The sequence below is a fragment of the Coregonus clupeaformis genome, chromosome 21 (genome assembly GCF_020615455.1).
Source record: "Coregonus clupeaformis isolate EN_2021a chromosome 21, ASM2061545v1, whole genome shotgun sequence".
Taxonomy (NCBI): domain Eukaryota; kingdom Metazoa; phylum Chordata; class Actinopteri; order Salmoniformes; family Salmonidae; genus Coregonus; species Coregonus clupeaformis.
This window is the reverse complement of record NC_059212.1, coordinates 57,776,136-57,797,291: the sequence shown is the minus strand read 5'-3', so window position 1 is coordinate 57,797,291 and position 21,156 is coordinate 57,776,136. Positions and strand designations below refer to the sequence as shown.

General features: G+C 42.3%; 1 protein-coding gene across 6 annotated transcripts in view; it reads right to left on the bottom strand.

The window, feature by feature from the left end:
• gne (glucosamine (UDP-N-acetyl)-2-epimerase/N-acetylmannosamine kinase) overlaps positions 1 to 21,156 on the bottom strand; it is a 36,367-nt gene that overhangs the window by 7,377 nt on the left and 7,834 nt on the right. For 2 of the 6 annotated variants that reach the window (XM_045206025.1, XM_045206023.1), the window contains exons 2-9: positions 10,428 to 10,639; positions 9,841 to 10,087; positions 9,177 to 9,384; positions 8,103 to 8,255; positions 7,286 to 7,498; positions 6,813 to 6,900; positions 3,525 to 3,738; positions 395 to 524 (exon numbers count right to left, since the gene is read on the bottom strand). In XM_045206025.1, coding sequence (XP_045061960.1) covers positions 395 to 524; positions 3,525 to 3,738; positions 6,813 to 6,900; positions 7,286 to 7,498; positions 8,103 to 8,255; positions 9,177 to 9,384; positions 9,841 to 10,087; positions 10,428 to 10,621 — 1,447 coding nt within the window. In that variant the 5' untranslated portion in view covers positions 10,622 to 10,639. The other 4 variants (XM_045206022.1, XM_045206026.1, XM_045206024.1 and 1 more) reach the window with 4 other exon arrangements.

Sequence of the window (21,156 nt, the reverse complement as noted above, 5' to 3'; positions counted from 1 at the left end):
GGAAAAATTTACTTACTACGACTGTGATATGTGGTTCTCACCTAGCTACCTTAAGATGAATGCACTAACTGTAAGTTGCTCTACATAAGAGTGTCTGCTAAATTACTCAAATGTAAAAATTATTATATAGTGAGAAAACTAGGGTCTGAAGCGTATTTATTGTCGTTGAGCACAAATAATTGGGGCAAGAGACTGTGACGTTTACACATTTAAAACGACAGTTAAGTTATTTGTCACATTCACAAGTACAGTGAAATGGTTCAATTGCAAGCCCCAGCCAACAGTTGGTATAGTCAATGTGCTTCTTGAAAGATTTGCATAAGAAAATGTTGCCATATTCATGTGCAATTCAAAACATAAAGGGACATTTCATGAAGGAGAGAAAGCCACATACCCACTCCAAGAATCCGGCAGTTGAGATGCATAGCATCAACGACTGCCACTTTACACATAGTCAGTATCAGCTCAATCCTCGCCTCGTAGGTTTTGGGGTTTGCCTGGGTGTACTTCTTCACTATCTTACCCTACAATTAAAAAGACGTATACAGTGAGGGAAAAAAGTATTTGATCCCCTGCTGATTTTGTACGTTTGCCCACTCACAAAGAAATTATCAGTCTATAATTTTAATGGTATGTTTATTTGAACAGTGAGACACAGAATAACAAACAAAAAATCCAGAAAAACACATGTCAAAAATGTTATAAATTGATTTGCATTTTAATGAGGGAAATAAGTATTTGACCCCCTCTCAATCAGAAAGATCTCTGGCTCCCAGGTGTCTTTTATACAGGAAATGAGTTGAGATTACGAGCACACTCTTAAAGGGAGTGCTCCTAATCTCAGCTTGTTACCTGTATAAAAGACACCTGTCCACAGAAGCAATCAATCAATCAGATTCCAAACTCTCCACCATGGCCAAGACCAAAGAGCTCTCCAAGGATGTCAGGGACAAGATTGTAGACCTACACAAGGCTGGAATGGGCTACAAGACCATCGCCAAGCAGCTTGGTGAGAAGGTGACAACAGTTGGTGCGATTATTCGCAAATGGAAGAAACACAAAATAACTGTCAATCTCCCTCGGCCTGGGGCTCCATGCAAGGTCTCACCTTGTGGAGTTGCAATGATCATGAGAACGGTGAGGAATCAGCCCAGAACTACACGGGAGGATCTTGTCAATGATCTCAAGGCTGCTGGGACCATAGTCCCCAAGAAAACAATTGGTAACACACTACGCCGTGAAGGACTGAAATCCTGCAGCGCCCGCAAGGTCCCCCTGCTCAAGAAAGCACATATACATGCCCGTCTGAAGTTTTCCAATGAACATCTGAATGATTCAGAAGAGAACTGGGTGAAAGTGTTGTGGTCAGATGAGACCAAAATGGAGCTCTTTGGCATCAACTCAACTCGCCGTGTTTGGAGGAGGAGGAATGCTGCCTATGACCCCAAGAACACCATCCCACCGTCAAACATGGAGGTGGAAACATTATGCTTTGGGGGTGTTTTTCTGCTAAGGGGACAGGACAACTTCACCGCATCAAAGGGACGATGGACGGGGCCATGTACCGTCAAATCTTGGGTGAGAACCTCCTTCCCTCAGCAAGGGCATTGAAAATGGGTCGTGGATGGGTATTCCAGCATGACAATGACCCAAAACACACGGCCAAGGCAACAAAGGAGTGACTCAAGAAGAAGCACATTAAGGTCCTGGAGTGGCCTAGCCAGTCTCCAGACCTTAATCCCATAGAAAATCTGTGGAGGGAGCTGAAGGTTCGAGTTGCCAAACGTCAGCCTCGAAACCTTAATGACTTGGAGAAGATCTGCAAAGAGGAGTCGGACAAAATCCCTCCTGAGATGTGTGCAAACCTGGTGGCCAACTACAAGAAACGTCTGACCTTTGTGATTGCCAACAAGGGTTTTGCCACCAAGTACTAAGTCATGTTTTGCAGAGGGGTCAAATACTTATTTCCCTCATTAAAATGCAAATCAATTTATAACATTTTTGACATGTGTTTTTCTGGATTTTTGTTGTTGTTATTCTGTCTCTCACTGTTCAAATAAACCTACCACTAAAATTATAGACTGATAATTTCTTTGTCAGTGGGCAAATGTACAAAATCAGCAAGGGATCAAATACTTTTTTCCCTCACTGTAAATCAGACCAATATTTAAAATAAAATGTTCTTTAAAAATGACATTTTATTTAATTGTTGCCCATATATAAAATAATACAGTATATGCCATTTAGGAGACGCTTTTATCCGAAGCGACTTAGTCATCCGTGCATACATTTCCATATATGCATCACTATTGGTGGCCCCAGCAGAGCCACACAAGGAAAGGAGAACACAATGTATTGGTTGACAAGTCAGTGCTGTCTGACGCCAGTGACTTAATTAAATATATCAGCGTCTCAGAAGAATGTTATACCTGACAGCCACTTTCATCTGAGCGGCAGACGCTCATGGTGTTTCTCACGTAAAGTCATAAATCTTCAATCAAATGGGGCCTAATCAAGATCAAATGTGTGTTAAAGACGACTTCCGTTGGGCTAAAGAAGGACCGGTTGACAGTTGACATTCTAATCTTCCCTCTAACTTCGTTGGAAGATATGACAGCTCCCTGTTGACATTTGTGTTCAACTCCAACTTACTCACTGACGAAAAGCAGTTTTAGACAACCCACATGCCCATGTCAAATAATAATGATTTACATTTCTATAGCGCTTTTCAGAATCTGAAAGTCTTCAAAAGCAAAAAAAGAAACAAGCAATACATCTTGAGTAGCCTAGCTATAGTTAGGTCAACCAATAGAGGCCAAGACTTTGAGCGCATGCATCCTCCAAAGATGGAGAGGGACAGTTCATGGCTTGATCAGAGGAAGGTTGGTCAGGCTAAAAAAGGCTAGAAATGGTACAGGCCTGGGGCTTATTCCATGAGAAGTGCAACGTTACAGAATGTTACAGAATATGCGTCGGTCTAGAACAGAACTGACAAAATTCTCTGTCGTGTTGAACGGCAAATCATGTCAGCTCAGTACATCATGCCATCTTGGTATGGTACATCATCTTTTTATCTGAAACTTTTCTAGTTCCATCTATCATTTCTTTATTACACTTCTGAGGACCTTTGGTGGTTATGGGCATTCATTACTAGCTATCACCATTACAAACCTGAACTAGTTGGGTGTAGAGGGATGATGAACACATGGATGGTTAGATAGAAACTGGGAAGCACACGGTAGTGAGAGAATAGATGGAGTCCAAGAGCCCTTCTGTGGGCAGTTGGGAACTCCACCCTTCTTTCTAGCGTTCCCTCTTTTTCCAATACACTCACGCACTGGAAGTACGCTTTTTGTATAGTATGTATTGTCAATATTGTATAATGTATGTTTATTTTGCTGATGTACGACCAGGAAGATGATTTATGTTTATAACCAATCATGACTAATAATGATAATAATAATACATCTAACATGCAGTGTACCCCCCACCTCACGCACACACACCCCCTCCCACCACCGTACCCTCATGCTGACGATGGCCACGCGGAGGTTGGTCCCCCCCAGGTCGACTGCTAGGGCGCTCTGGGTCTCCAGGATGTGGTCGATGTCCTGGGAGATGTCCCACTCCTTGACGGGGGGGAAGCAGAAGGTCTTCTGCAGCGGCTCATCAAGGTTGATGGTCTGCAGGAACTTCAGGATGCGAGGCACCGCGTTCCCGTCGCCGTAGATCTTGGAGCTGGGGGGGTATCACACGGGACGAAGAAGAGGGGGGATCCCACAGGATGAAGAAGGGGGTGGGGGAATCACACGGGATGAAGAGGGGAATATTAGTGAGATTTCAGTTCTATGAAATCTAGAAATTGTGAGGGTTACTATAAAACATTTTTTGGGACCTAATCTCAGGTTTAAGAAACACTGAAAGAGCCAATACTGCCGCAAAATATCTTCATTTTTTTAAAGGTAGAAGTACTCATTGAAATGGGAAAATGTGAAATGACTTAAAGGGCGACTGCACTGATTTGGCCTCGTTTTGAAGATAGATCATTAAGAAATGCTAGCGGCCATCACTGCAGCCAAACGAGAGTTGTCTTGGGGGTGTGGTTTGATGTGGGGGTGTTATGTTCGCAAATTATAAAATGGGTGGATCGAGCCCCGAATGCTGATTGGCTGACAGCCGTGGTATATCAGACCATATACCATGGGTATGACAAAACATTTATTTTTACTGCTCTAATTACATTGGTAACCAGTTTATAATAGCAATAAGGCACCTTGGGGGTTTGTGGTACATGGCCAATATACCACGGCTAAGGGCTGTATCCAGGCACTCCAGCATTGCGTTGTGCGTAAGAACAGCCTTTAGCCGTGGTATATTGGCCATATACCACACACTTATTGCTTAATTGTACCCTGGCAGGAACTGTTGTTTGTCCCTCCTGAGACACCGTAGCAACAACATAGCCACTTCCTCAAACATTTTAAATAGTCAGAATGAATCTGTAATCAAGAAATCTGTAATTAATTTAGACGTTTTTACAGAGGAGGTCTTAGTTGGGCAATTTTACATCTAGCTAAGGTATTTGGTGCAGTATTTCTCTAGTTAAAAAATGTGCATGAAAAACTAGTCAGTGCACTGCATACAGTCTATCGAGTGGCTAAGCGCTCAGGACTGATTTCTGAAAACAATAACATGTCTACAACTTCATCTGCAAGCTGTCAAACTACTGTAAATAAAGCACAAGCTACACGCTGTTTATCAGTGCCTTAAATCACTAAATCACTTGCCAACTAGCTAAGTTCCAACTCTGTGTTCGTCAATGAAGCTAGAAAATAGTAGCTATCAGGCACATTGAGCATCAGCTTATCAAGTCACTGGCGAGGTGCAACATGTGCAAAGTTTTGTTTTTTACAACTTTTTCCCTATTACCAGTGTGTGTGTGTGTGTGTGTGTGTTGATGTCTGGCAGTGTTTAATAGGGAATGATGTTACAAAACAGGTCGCTGGGGGCACTGCTTGCGAATGGGTTTTGGAATATTGACAAGTTGCAGTTGGGATACAAGTGCGCTCTGATCTTCTCAAATCTAATTTTGCCCAAATAAGTGGCAGACTCAAGTGATTGACACTATCAAACACATCAGCAAGTGGCCACTCCATAAAGGGCTTAGGGCCAAGAGTGATTTCAACATAACATTGGTGACGTGTTGTCTTATGTAAACAAGTCTGAGGCGCTGAGTAATTGGCAGGTTTGTCTCACTGTCTGGAGGTTCTGGCTGCTCTGATTGGATAGAGCGTGCACAGCTGATAGAGCGCAATCAGCACTGCTGTTTCTCTCCTGTTAGTGGGCACTGGGCATTATCGTAATACATACCCAACGCTCCAGTATGTCGTGACGAACTCAGTATTGGACGAGACTGACTTTATGACCAAAATTATCCTATTTACACTTTGTAGTTAATTTTGACACTATAATTAATGTTTCTGACTCGTATCGATGCCACATAGGCCATTCAAAACCAGAGAAGTTGGTTCTAAGTGGCAGTTGACCTTCAAGTTCAGTTCAGAGTGATTTTGAGTTTCTTTAATACACCATTTCCAGTGTTCTATTTGTGACACTCAAGGTGCAGGTTGATGGTCACTAGACTTGATACTGAATGTTATGGATTATTCTCATATCTGTTGATAGTGGTTGACACCAGACTGGATGTACAAGGACCGAGGACACACTGATTATTCACTGTTGTATTGTATTGATGACATCCTGTTTACACTGATTAAGGTAGCAGCTGAAAAATACACAGCCTATTGTTTTGCCTTTCAACAAGCGTCTTGGGCTGGTGTTTACAGAACATTTGGTGCTGTCTGATTAGGATAGAAAGGACCTGTCTCCAAGAGCCAGGTGTTTACAGAACATTAGGTACTGTCTGATTAGGATAGAAAGGGCCTGTCTCCAAGAGCCAGGTGTTTACAGAACATTTGGTGCTGTCTGATTAGGATAGAAAGGACCTGTCTCCAAGAGGCCAGTTAGACATTTTCTCTGCTTCTGTGCTGGACGTGTCACCCTGTTGCAACTTGTAATAAACGGATAGATTTTTGATTGACTATCTGCAACTGCTCTACTTTTTGATCACCTGGAAATTCCTATTACACTCATGAGGAATAAACATGAGGCATAGATATCTTTGTTACATAATGCATGGACTGTCTGTCTGAATGCATGGACTGTCTGTCTGAATGCATGGACTGTCTGTCTGAATGCATGGACTGTCTGTGCCCAATTTTGCTCTTTTCTTTTGTTATTCAACAAACCAAATGATAAAGATTTCATTTCATGTTGCAGTTGAATGGGATTTTTGTTGCCTCTTGGCTGTATGGCTGTGATCAAACTGTACTGTGGGTAGTTGGCCAATGTTTGTTCATTGAAAAATGCAAAGGTTTCTCTTCTGGTCAATAGTGTAGCCTAATCATTTTCAATACTTCTTATATGTCTATTGCAAGTCACTTTGACCCCGCCTCTGTCTAAGCCTTTATTACGGCAGGTAGGGCGGCAGGTAGCTTAGTGGTTAAGAGCGTTGTGCCAGTACCCGAAAGGTCGCTGGTTCTAATCCCCGAGCCGACTAGGTGAAAAATCTGTCGATATGCCCTTGAGCAAGGCACTTAACCCTAATTGCTCCTGTAAGTCGCTCTGGATAAGAGCGTCTACTAAATGACTAAAATGTAAATGTAAAATAACAAATTGGCAGACTATAGCATGATTACGTCAGAGAGTGGAAATGCGCGTCCCTTTTCTAGAGGTTAAGCAATGATGCTTACCAGGGGTATCTCTTCCCAAACTGCAGCTCCAAGCCATGGTAGATCTTATTCTGAGTGTCTGCGTCTCGGACATGGAGGACGTTTTCACCTGGAAATAGAAAATACAGCTCAACATCCTATAAGCATTCATAATGTGAGGGCTGGGAGAAAAATTACTTCTCCAACATCAAGGGCAATGAGAACAAAGCAATCACCAAATACTCATACAGTCCTGGCACAGCCTTCAATTAAGAACTATGCCAGGAAATATATAGTGAAAGGTAACACTGGCAACCACAAGTAGGCCCCCTAGCCTGCTCCAAATGGAGGCCACGCCTGCCTCCAAAATGGCACACCATTTCCCCATTTAGTGCACTACTTTTGACCAGGACCCGTATTAGTGCACTACATAGGGAATAGGGTGCCGTTTTAGATGAAGCCCATGATCCTAGACCACCTGGTAAATGGTCAGGAACGTTAGTAGACCCACCTACCTGTCTCTCTCCCAGTCTGCCGGGAGCCCAGGTTGATGACGGGGGTCCCGAAGGCCCCGGCCTCTCTGACGCCACAGCTGCTGTTGCCGATCATGGCCCCCGCATGACACACCAGCTGGATGAACTGCTCGAAGGGCACGTGCTTCACCGCCCGGAAGTTAGGGTGCTGCTCCACCCCTTTCTTCCTCATCACACGCACCATCTCCTTACTTCCTGTTGGGGTCGTCACGGAGATGGGATCGTCAGGGGTTACAAGACGGATCGTAAAAGACTGGGGGATGTCTTCTAATTTAACCGACTCCTATACAGTCTACAGTTGGATATTCAACTGAATCAACTGCAGCCATTCCATGTTTTGCAGTAGTGTTTTGTTGGATTTTAAGTACTGTACACTTGGTTTCTAATCCTTTCTGGGGAGGTTCTACACCCTTCAGTCCTAGCCCTAAGCATGAGACAGACTGAAGGATTCAGCCCTAGACACTAAATTGCCTTAGGCATTTACTGTACATTCTGTTTGCATGAGATGGGACGCTTGCTGAAGCAGGTAGGATGAAACCAAAAACATTACAGAGGCGGAACATGTATAAGACCTAAACAGATACCGTCAACAGAGCAGCTTTCTCACACTACTGACCAAGGGAGGGCTGACACTGTAGCTCCTGCTCCATGATGTATGTGTGTGTGTGTGTGTGTGTGTGTGTGTGTGTGTGTGTGTGTGTGTGTGTGTGTGTGTGTGTGTGTGTGTGGTTGCGCAATATGACAGCGCAAAGAGGAGAAATAAGGAAAGGGTGACGAAAAATAGAGAATCCCCACTGACCTGCATCTATGTTGGGGAAGAGGACGAGTGTTCTCTTGTTGAAGGAGATCAGGGCGTCCAACATCAGCTCGTAGATCTTGATGGAGTTCTTGATGTCAGTGGTGACCGGGTGCTGCAGGGCCACGATGTAGTCGTGCTCCTTCACATTGTCCCCTGTGGATGACATTTAGAACACTCTCAGCATTCTAGTACTTTCTGAACAGGGGGAAGTCAACATTCTTCTGGTACCACCGTTCTTTCTGCCCCGAAGGGACTAGCTAAAAGTCCCATTAAACTATGAACTGCTTTAACCCTGTGAGCACACTTAAGTCACCACATTCTTATCATATCACGTTTGATAAGGTACTAGCTACTGTACCATATCACTATACTATAGTGGTATATGTACTATGCCACTGTCCTAAAGGTGTCATTGTAATAAAGGCTGGCCCTTTCAACCTGATTGGCCTGCAGCCCTGTCAATCACGCTTTACGCAAGCCTCCACGCATTCCAACCAATCAGGTCGCTTGGAATCGCTCCAGGGCACCGCCTACTCACACTTCACGTTAGGGTGCGTTACCTATATTCCGAGAAGACAAGTTGTTGGGATGCTGACAGACTTTTCACAGGCTGTTTCTGAAGTGTTGTGTGTTGGAAATGCTAGTGGGTTCATGTTGGGTGTAATGTCAGCCAGTGTTAGTTGTAACTATATGACAAAGACACAGCGGCCTTGTCACCTTGGTGATATAAATTGCAGGCCATGAAACCTAAAACAAAACGCAATCACTGTCCACAGTCCAGGTAACTGTAGCTGACTAGACCATCAAGGTCAGTACTATTTCCGACCAAGAGATCTGCTGCATATTCAAATAGGAGTTCAAAGCTGGTGCTGTGAAGAAACTGTAGCCCTCTTAGTTTGGTTGCATGATGCATGACACTGACAGCAGAGCTTGTTATTCCCTGCCTGACCAGGAAAAACTCTGTGCCCTGGCACCTGGCTATTAGTCTGGTATACTGCATTAAACTGCATTCCGTGCTGAAAAAGTTTGAACGCCACTGATTTAGAGGTTAAGGTTAGGTACTACTATACGTACCAAGCCAGTTCCTGATGATGTCCATGTAGTCGTCACGGTGATGGGCAGCCAGCAGCTTGTCGTAGGAGGGGCAGCCGGCCAATAGGATGCGAGTGTGGTCCTCACACATGGCGATGAGGTGCTGTTCGGCGGTGCGGGTGCAGCAGGCGTGGTAGTGGGCCAGCTTGGAGATGGCGTGACGGATCGAGTCGTCGATGGTGCCGCTTACCTGGGATGGGAAAGGAAGGAAGGATCAGACATCAGGATAAAAGTCTGTTTATTGTCTCTGTGGCGGTTCGTTGTACGTGTCTGAAGCACTGCTATTGCCCTTAGGGAACAAGTAAAGTTGTTTATATTGAACCAAGACCATCTTTTTTTCTGTTATGTTGCCTTCTTTGGTTTCCAGTACTTCTGTGTATTTTTGGTAGCCTCTTGTTAATTTTTCATGGTAATAACCATGTATTAACTCAGTAATTACATAGTTAAATGGCAATTACCCAGTAAATATGAACTAAAATACAAAAAAACGACAGTTAGAAAACGTCCTAGATCATCAAATACCAGGTAACTACAAGTGGAGGGAGCCAACCAATATTTTAATCTAGTTCTATTCAGCGCCCAACAGATATGCCCTACTTCCTGAAGAACCTTCAGATATATGACACCACTTCCTCCATCCCCTCACCTCTCCTCCCTCCAGGTGCAGGATGCGAATGTTCATCAGGGCGGCGGCTGTTGCCAGGGCAAGGGCGTCGAAGCGGTCGCCGTGGACAACCAGAACGTCAGGGCGGAGACGGTGGAGGACATCTGGCAACTTGACCAGCGCCAGACCCACCGACTCCACCATGGCTGCCTCGTCCTCCCCACGCACGATGGTGTGCAGCTTGGAGCCGATGTCAAAGTCATCCTGCTCGATCATCCGGAACGTGTTGCTAAGGGAGGACAGGTGGTCGAACCAATCATTTAATGAATACATTTTCTTTGACAAATTAAAAATACATAAAGTTGATTCAACTAAGTGAAATGAACAATGAACACAAAATATTGTCATGGTTCAAAACACAAAGTTAGACTTATTTCCATTGTGGTCCTCATTAGGGACAGGAGGTCAAGCAATCAGGAAAGACTTGAGACATGATTACTCAATTAACACTTTTTCCTCAGCGTGCAAATAAACAATGACTGTCATTGTAAAAACACTTTCAAATAGTCGTGTTTTCAGTGGATCAGGAAAGACTAGTTCCAGCACAACCACCTTCAGTTCAAACTCACCCATAATCATCAATGAGATGGGATCCCAGCACAACCACCTCCAGCTCAAACTCATCCGGGTTGGCCTTGATGCCAAACATGATGGGCGCCAGCTTGGAGTAGTCCGCCCGGTTACACGTCGCCACGCACACCCGCAGCTTCCTCTTGGCTTTGTTCTCCTCCATCTTGTCAGTCTTCTCTCTCGTCCTCTGCATTCTCAGATAGTACAGTTCCTGGTGAGCAGAGCGAGAGAGATGGTGTTTAGAGTTGAGACACTGGAATGGCAGTCAAAAGAAGCCGTGCTGAAAACAGTGAGGTTTATAGGAGTGGCCTGAGGCTCCTCATCCCGTTGTGGCATGGTGGATATATTTTAAAGTTCCGTTTTTGGACTTATAAATTAATTATATATACCCATTGATTCTTGAAGAACATAGCTCATGATGCATTTTATAAGTTAAGTTCAACTGTCATACCTCATCAGAAACCAAACTATAAAACAAGCTTACTCTGTTTGTAAACAATGGAAACAAACACCGTATAGCCTCAACGTGGTTAAAACTATCATTTTGATATCACGGAGGGTCAGTCGAATCCATAGCTCGGTCTATGAATCTGAGAGCGGCTACATTTCGCCAGGCCCATCCCTCAGCTTTTTACCAAAACAGAGAAGAGGTGAACGCTTTGTTATTGTTTTAACTAAGAGTTTTAGCTTTAAGGTTGAGCAATAACTGACACACTTCATTGGCTCCTCTGAGAGGTATCCTACGAAGCAAGCTAGATCTACCTCAGGTTTTTATAAAGCTAGTCAGCTTCAGTTAGCTTCACATTCCAGCTCAGGCTATATCTGTATTACGGATATTGATCGTGCACCCGCCGCTTGCTTGAGCCTGCTTGAGCTGGGCTTGTAACGGCGCGTTCATTGCCCACGTGGCTAGTCGAACGCTGAACTCGTCATTGAAACAATGCTGAAACATCAATCCATGGGCGAGTCAGTGGAACATTTTCATTTGTGGCACTGACTCACCCATGGATTGGTGTTTCAGCATTGTTTGTTAAAGTGTTAATCGTTTCAATGCCGAAATCAAAATGAAAGAAAAGTTTTCTTGCAAATTCAGCAGGATATGGTGTGAAATAGGCTGTTAGAAGTGTTATTGTATTATGTATTGTTAATGACGTCTTTTTCCCCCAAAGTATTGATAAAATAATTGTATTAAGTCATACAAAAGTTGTGTGGGAAGTTTCAAATGCATTCTGTCATTACTAAATGTGTAATGCGATAGGTATTTTAACATAATTATTTAACACAAAAAAAACATTTGAGTAATAAAATATTTCATCAGTCAGGGCCTAAAATTAACACCCGCGGGTAGATTTTGGCATTGGTGGGTAAGAATGTCTAATTCACCAGACACTTTGGCGCGTGATCACACTTCGGCCACTACAGTGTGAGAATTTAATAAAAATAGTCAAGTACCGGGTTGTGATTTATAGCAAAATAAATGATGCAGTAGCTGTGAGGAAAGAGCATTATTTGTTTTTAGATTTTTTTGTTCTTTTTTTTTGGGCAGGAAAATCCACACTGACACTTAATGTTAGCTAGATGGCTATTTGTTTGACCAATGCATGCGCAAATGTCTGATTTTATTTGCAATTGGAAAATACAAAAATCACTTTAGATCTACCACCTGCGTGGTGCAATGGACTGTTTTTATTTGCAACTAGCAAGAACGTTTCATTTTGTGAGAACCCGTTTCATGTGAACTTATACATGTTTCATATCATTCATCTAGTCACTGTGATAGAAAAAAGAAAATAACATTTACTATTAATGCCAGAGGAATATGTAATATTTTGATAAAGGAAGTCTATTTTATTTCATTCAAGAAACTCATGCCTGTTCCACAGATACCGCGTTTTGGAATAATGTTCACGGGGGAATGATTTTTGGCTTTCATTTGGTACCAATCGGTCAACAGGTGTCGCCATTTTAAAAGGTCATATACTGAGTCATGAAGCACATGATGCAGGGAGATGGATGATGCTATTGGTAGACGTCAACCACATTCAATTCATCGTTGTGAATACTTACGCTACCAATAACAAGTCAAGTAACTATTATATTTAGAGACATTGAGAGAAAAATAGGTCAAATGATGTCTACATTCCCATTTGCCAAAGTAATATGGGGTGGATATTTTAATACAGTATTACATGATCATCTAGAAGGCCTAAGGATAGCAACTCTGATTGTGAGATAAGGAATATATGTTTAAGGTTAGTTGTTCTAGATATTTGGAGACATAAGAACCCATATAGGAAGATGTTTACATGGAGTACAAAAGATAAATCCATACAATCCCGTATTGATTTCTGGCTGATATCTGAAGATATGGCTGATAAGGTTGATACAGTCAATTGAACCATCGATTTTAACAGACCACAAAGGGATTTCAATAAAGATAAATATACATGGTTTGTCAACAAAAAAGTTGGTAAAGGTTACTGGAAACTGAATAAGACTTTACTAGAGAATTAAGTATTTAAGAAAAAAAGTGGCAGGAATTACTGATAAATATTGGAACCGTGTGTTTGTTATGAATACGTTTGGAAGTTACTGGGAACTGATGAAATTAGATAAGGCTTTTGGCTATTTCAAATGGGGAAAGAAATTGCTCATGCCAAGAGAGAGAAATAATATAACGTCATAAAGGGAATAATGGATTATACAAAAAAAAACCAGATCTAACTTTTTACTGGTACTGTACCTGCCACAGTGGCTGGTATACATACACGTTTGTTTTAGGCCCATCTTTCTCAAATGAAGGATGATGACAATCTTTGCGAGAGGGAGGGAATCTGATTTCATTGGTCCTCAACTCGCAGCTCGGACACTTCATTCAGGATAAATGGAGTTAGCCCGGAGTTAGCCTGCCCGGGAGAAGGTTAGTTCTGAAGGATTTGTTGCCATAGAAATGTACCTAGCTAAAAAGCCACTTTCATGTCACCGGTTATCCCGAGTTGATCTCCGAGTTGGCCAAAGTTTCCTCACTAACTTCTCAAACCAGATTCATAGTATAGGGCTATGGTCTGCTGTGTCAACTAACTATGCCTGGTGATCTGCTGTTGATCAACCTACAAGGCTCCTCCTATCAACAACTCTGATAGGGACTACTACTATCTAGAAGAGGATGTCACCAAGCAGGATCAATAAGTTAACCAGCTAACTTACTTAAAATGTTCAGAATTAACTTCACATTTAGGAATATATGCTTGAAATTGGTATGGATTGATTAGATTGTTATCCAAGTTAGCGGGCTAACCTGCTGATCGTGCTTTGTAGTACGCCCCTCTGATCCGACTACAACTCTGATCTGGGGCTGTATTCACAAAGCGTCTCGGATTAGGAGTCCTGCTCCCGGATCAGAACCCCCCCTGTACATTCATTATAATCTAAAAAGGCAAAACTGATCCTTGATCAGCGTTCCTACTAATTGTGACACTTTATCTCCACTACAACAGTAACACCTCGTATCGTATCTCCATGCAGGACAATACTCACATGGGTTCTCCTGTTATGCAGGCGCTGTTGCATTAAAAACACAACAACAACAAAAACTGTACAAATAAAACTAAATCACAAAACTAATTCATAAACAAATACTAGCCTTATATATATTCCTGTCCTCGGGACAGACACCTGTTCTGAAATGGAATGGAAGGGCAAAGTCTGACGATTCTCTCAACAATCATTGGCTGCTACCGACGACAACCAATCGTAGCTATGATGTTGAATGAGCACAGTGAAGGGTCTGGAAAAGTAATAGGTCAGAGTTTAGTGCCCCCGCTGCCATTGAATGTAATAAAGGCTTTGACAGAGGCGGGGTCATAGTGACTTGCAATAGACATTTAGCAATCGACCACAATGACTTGTCATTCTCAACCAGTGATGGAAAAAGTACCCAATTGTCATACCTGAGTAAAAGTAAAGATACCTTCATAGAAAATGACTCAAGTAAAAGTCACCCAGTAAAATTATACTGTACTGAGTAAAGGGTCTGAATACTTATGTAAATGTGATACCAGTTTCTTTTATTAAAAAACAACAACCTAAAAACCTGTTTTTGCTTTGGCACTATGGGGTATTATGTGTAGATTGATGAGGAAAAGAAACAATTTAATCCATTTTAGAATAAGGCTGTAATGTAACAAAATGTGGAAAAAGTCAAGGGGTCTGAATACTTTCCAAATGCACTGTATATAAATATGCCTCTGTTTTGTTTGTAAGCTCAAATGGACAGTGATGTCCAAAATACTTTCTCTGTTATCATAGAATATGGGGTCATCCTGCTGGTGGTTTCTGAAACTAATTAAATATTTGTATGAATCCATTAAGTCTAAGTTAGGGAGGGTTTCCTCCCAAGGTCGAGAGAGAAGGCCCTGCTGTACACCTCAGCCGCTAACAAGCTACTTGTATCTGTGGTCTCATGTCAACAAGTTAGTCACCTGGAAGCTTAGCCTGATACGGTCTACTGGTTTATTGAAACTCTACAATCAAATTGTTGTGATATGTTGAATTTGCTTACTGTAACCAATTATTGTAAGGCACATGACACAAAACCAGGTATTAAAAAAAAAAAGGCTTTGAGAAAATGTACTTGAGATCTCTAGTAGTTTTCTCCCGGGTGCCCTGTCATGCTTCGACGCCTGTCACGTCTCTGCTTGTCTTTGTCAATTAAACATCTCATACTCTAGAAGCCGTCCTGATCCCTCGTCATTATCAATTACCAGGAGTCCTTCGACAGCCTTAGAGGATTTTATTTTCCTACTATTACAGAATGTTTCTGCAATGAACATATTATGAATCTACTTCAGTGGTATATCAACGAAGTAAAGTCTTGATATAGCCTACGCTGTATATTCAAGATTGGTCAAACTCTAAAATCAAATTCAACAGAGCCAAAAAAGTAATTAAATAAATAATCATCACTGACACCACATCGAGACATTTCATAGGCAAATATTTACACAGTATAGGCTAACCCTCGATAAGATAGTTTGTAATGTTACAAACTATCACCCCTTCAATAGAACTGAGACTAGAGAACATTGAGAGGTCTTCCACTAGCTTTTAAGTAATAATTGACTACAAGCACAGCGGCAGTGTACCAATGCAGATGTACCAACGCCCAGGCAAACAGACTCCTAAAACAACAGCTGCCAAAAGAACACAACTGCAAAAGTTAGGGTGTTCTACAGGCTAATATTGACAGAAGCTTCAACAAATAACCCAGCCTGGATGTTCCTGGAGGTGGTTCAAATGAGTGTGCCAGACATTGTCCTGAAGTAATCAACTTTGAGGTTTCAACTTCGGAGCAGATGATCGACGATGATAATAAGTCATTCAATGTAAAACAGATTTAAGTTTGGTTTCCCAGACCCAGATGAAGCCTTCTCCACTAAAAATTCATTTTTAAATCCAGGACAGGCTAAATCAAGGCTGCTCACTAAAGTATAGTTTTGAGGCTTCTCATAAAAATAAAAGTCTAGCTTTCAATGACACCCAGTTAAAAAATAACGAATGTAGTACAGATCAAGACAGTAAGCCTACATTCAGGCACCATCACAGCATCCAAACAACTACAAATACCCAAGACACCTAGCTGACCTTTCCCCAATAAACCTGGGATATCAAGGTATAGTCTGTGAACCACTCTGACTATCATAAAAAGATATAGCTAGTGACCCAAATGTTGTGACATTCTTAACATAAGGAGTCAAAGCTTTCTGAGAACCACCAGTTGGCCTCATGTATTAGCCTACAACCGAACATTGTAGTATGTAATCTTGGAAATTGAAACAAATTTCATTCAATGTGTGTGAAGTGATGAAAGACAATGCCTCAATTGAACATGTCACATTCACATATTCTCAAAGCCATATAAGAAGTATTGAAAATGATTAGGCTACACTATTGACCAGAAGAGAAACCTTTGCATTTTTCAATGAACAAACATTGGCCAACTACCCACAGTACAGTTTGATCACGGCCATACAAGAGGCACCTAAAATCCCATTCAACTGCAACATGAAATGAAATCTATCATTTGGTTTGTTGAATAACAAAAGAAAAGAGCAAAATTGGGCACAGACAGTCCATGCATTCAGACAGACAGTACATGCATTCAGACAGACAGTCCATGCATTCAGACAGACAGTCCATGCATTCATCACAACAATCCATCCACTCCTTGCTCTCTCGTCTGCCCCTCCCTTCTCTGCCTTTCTCTCTTCCCGTCTCACACACACACCACAGGAGGTCGGTGGCACCTTAATTGGGAAGGACGGACTTGTGGTAATGGCTGGAATGGTATGGGGGGAATGGTATCAAATACAAACAACACATGGTTTGATGCCATTCCAATAACTCTGTTCCAGCCATTATTATGAGCCGGCTTCCCCTCAGCAGCCTCTCCACTGACACACACACACACACACATTTCTTCACAGACATAGCCTGCTGGCTGAAAAGCTAACATGCTAGCCATGCATTTTCTGCCCTGCACTGGGTCCTTTGGCTGCGTTTACATAGGCATCCCAATTCTGATAATTGTATTCACTAATTGGTCCTTTCAGATCAGCTCTGAAAAAGATCTGATGATTGGTCAAAAGACCAATTATTGGAAAAAAATATCCAAAATTGTCTGCCTGTCTAAACGCAGCCTTAGAGCCAGAATCACTCGGACACACACTGCCCTTGTTTCCAGTGAAGTGTCACAAGACCGGGGCTGCTTCCTACTCTGAGCGAAGTGAAGCAGCAGCATGCGAGGAGGGAAAAAGGAGGAGAAAAGCCACCTCGACTCACATGAGGGTTTCTGCCTACAGGCCCTGGACGCATTGTCAGCCCACTCTGTAATCCACTCCTCTCCCTTTCAGAGCTCCCTCTCTCTCTAGCCTTCTCCTCTCCTCCTTTCTTCGGTCTCTTCCCTTCCCTTCTGATCATTTGAAAAGCTCACTGCAAAAGGCTAGCTTCCTCCGAGCCGACAAAGCAAGCAGCAGCCTGTCGAGAGAGAGAGAGAGAGTAAAGAGGGTGGGGGGGGGGGGTACTTCCCTCCTCATCTGACTCAGAGCCCTGATTGGCTGCTGGGCGAGAGGGAACGTTTGATGCTTCCTGCATCTAGGCCTCTCACAGCCAAGGCCCATTATGATATTACAGACTGACTATTATCTCAAAAACCCAGATAACTCAATGATTAATAGGAAATGTGAGGCCAATAACCATATATGGACTAATGAAGTCTTTTTTTCCTGATGTTGCAAACCCAGCTTTCTGTTGTTACCCTGAGTCACACCCTGTTGTCACCCCCAAGCTAAATAGAATGACAAAAGTATCAACTCACAGTGCAGTCTTCCCCTCTAAAAAAAAAAGGTGCTAAAGACAGTGAAACACAATTAAAAGGAGGTACCATCAACCTAGCATGGACTCCACTCTCTTTAGCCATAGCCCACTTCTAGCGAGATAGCACGTAGCTGGTTATTGTACCACGTGGTCTGTCACCCCAGGCTTGAACTACTTACAAATCTTTTTAGTAGACTTGTTCCAAGAACAGCATAGGCCTAATTACAGTCAGTCACAGATACTTAGGCTAATCATCATCATCATTATTATTATTATTATTATTATTATTGTAAGATAAACACAATAGACAGATACTTAGTAATAATAGTTGAGTTCCAGGCATGACATAGGACTTAATTCAGCGTGGGCTTTTGACACACTGGATGTGGATTGATACACCCAAATGGTTCCAGTAAACAAGAAACACGTCAGCTCTGAACACACAGTGTGAAAGGTGGGCCAGAATGAAACCATTCATGAAATAGGCTACACCCGCAAAGGAAATGACTGGGTTAGTTGTAGCTAGCACCAGAATGATTATGGATACTTCTCTTATGCAACGTCATGATACTTGAGAAAAAAGGCTAGACGTCACCTCATGTTGCGACAGAACCCGTGAGGCAGTACGCCGCCCACGTTAGTCCTGGCCCTACTACTCCCTTCCATCGTTCTATTGTTCAATTGTTCCTTCCATGCCTAATAATAGATTTCTTTCCATTTGCGCTGGAAGACCTACTACCTGCACGTCCAAAACATCACTTGAGAAATAGGCGTAGCTCAGGGCTGAATCAGGTTCCACAACTGGGGTTGGAGCAAAAACCTACAGGACAGTACGAGGAACAGGGTTGGCATCAGTGCTTAATTTGAGCCGGATCAGGATCTGGCATCTCTCAGTTTTGGACTGCTGCTTTCCGGAACCTACTTGCCAGAATCAGTTACTTCTCGTGGCATGAACAATTATTTTCACTTTGCAATAAAAAATTGGAATAAAAAAAACGATCAAAGTTAAATTAGGTTGACTGCTCCTTAATTATTCTTAAAAACTGAGATTTTCAACCCAACTGATTCGAGCCAGACCGTTCACGGGCTTATGGTTTTACGCATTGTAGCCTGTTTTGAGTGGCCGTTGCTATGGTGAGAGAGAAACGCACCTGTAGCCTAGCCTCTCTCTCCCCCGATCTCTGTTCTTATAGACATGAGCCTTCAACTCTCTTTCCATCACTCCAGCGTTGCACTGCATCAAGTTCTTTAATATGCCCATTAGTTTAATTTCCCTTATATAATTATAGGCAGACTATGCTTAGATGGGACATTATTTGCGGTTGAATTGAGGAAATGGAAACAAACAGTGGTGAAATATTCTGTAGTTAAAAAGGTAATATGTCAGCCTATTAATACAAATATAAAATATTCCCATTACTATTGAAAATCAAATAAAAATGCACTAAAAGTGCATTCGGAAAGGATTCAGACCCCTTCACTTTTACTAAATAAAAATCCTCATCAATCTACACACAATACCCCATAATGACGAAGTGAAAACAGGTTTAGACATTTTTCCAAACGTATATATATTTTTATTTTAATATCTTATTTACATAAGAATTCAGACCCTTTGCTATGAGACTCAAAATTGAGCTCAGGTGCATCCTGTTTCTATTGATCATCCTTGAGATGTTTCTACAACTTGATTGGAGTCCACCTGTGGTAAATTCAATTACATTTACATTTTAGTAATTTAGCAGACGCTCTTATCCAGAGCGACTTACAGTTAGTGAGTGCATACATTTTTTTTTTTACCAACTGAGCTACATCCCTGCCGGCCATTCCCTCCCCTACCCTAGACGACGCTGGGCCAATTGTGCGCCGCCCCATGGGTTTCCCGGTCGCGGCCGGCTACGACAGAGCCTGGATTCGAACCAGGATCTCTATTGGCACAGCTAGCACTACGATGCAGTGCCTTAGACCACTCGGGACATGATTTTGAAAGGCACACACCTGTCTATATTTACATTTACGTCATTTAGTAGACGTTTATATAAAGGTCCCACAGTTGACAGTGCATGTCAGAGCAGAAACCAAGCCATGAGGTCTAAGGAATTGTCCGTACTTGTATTTATTATGGATCCCCATTCTTCCTGGGGTCCAGCAAAATTAAGGCAGTTATACAATTGTAAAACATTACAATACATTCACAACAGATTTCACAACACATTAAGTGTGTGCCCTCAGGCCCCTACTCTACAACCACATATCTACAACACTAAATCCTGGTGTACGTGTGTATAGTGCGTATGTTATCGTGTGTGTGTATGCATGTGTCTGTGCCTATGTTTGTGTTGCTTCACAGTCCCCACTGTTCCATAAGGTTTATTTTTATCAGTTTTTTAAATCATATTTTACTGCTTGCATGAGTTACTTGATGTGGAATAGAGCTCCATGTAGTCATGGCTCTATGTAGTACTGTGCACCTCCCATAGTCTGTTCTGGACTTGGGGACTGTGAAGAGACCTCTGGTGGCATGTCTTGTGGGGTATGCATGTGTGTCTGAGCTGTGTGCCAGTAGTTCAAACAGACAGCTCGGTGCATTCAACATGTCAATACCTCTCACAAAAACAAGTAGTGATGAAGTCAATCTCTCCTCCACTTTGAGCCAGGAGAGATTGACATGCATATTATTAATGTTAGCTCTGTGTACATCAAAGGGCCAGCCGTGCTACCCTGTTCTGAGCCAATTGCAATTTTCCTAAGTCTCTCTTTGTGGCACCTGACCACACTACTGAATATTAGTCCAGGTTCGACAAAACTAGGGCATGTAGGACCTGCCTTGTTGATAGTGTTGTTAAGAAGGCAGAGCAGCGCTTTATTATGGACAGATTTCTCTCCAACTTAGCTACTGTTGTATCAATATGTTTTGATCATGATAGTTTACAATCCACAGATACTCCAAGCAGTTTAGTCACCTTAACTTGCTCAATTTCCACATTATTCATTACAAGATTTAGTTGAGGTTTAGGGTTTAGTGAATGATTTGTCCCAAATACAATGCTTTTAGTTTTTGAAATATTTAGGACTAACTTATTCCTTGCCACCCATCCTGAAACAAACTGCAGCTCTTTGTTAAGTGTTGCAGTCATTTCAGTCGCTGTAGTAGCTGACGTGTATAGTGTTGAGTCATCCGCATACATAGACACACTGGCTTTACTCAAAGCCAGTGCCACGTCGTTAGTAAAGATTGAAAAAGTAAGGGGCCTATACAGCTAACTCTTTAGCCACAATATAGCAGGGGATGTAAAGCCATAACACGTGTTTTTCCAGTAGCAGACTATAATCGATAATGTCAAAAGCCGCACT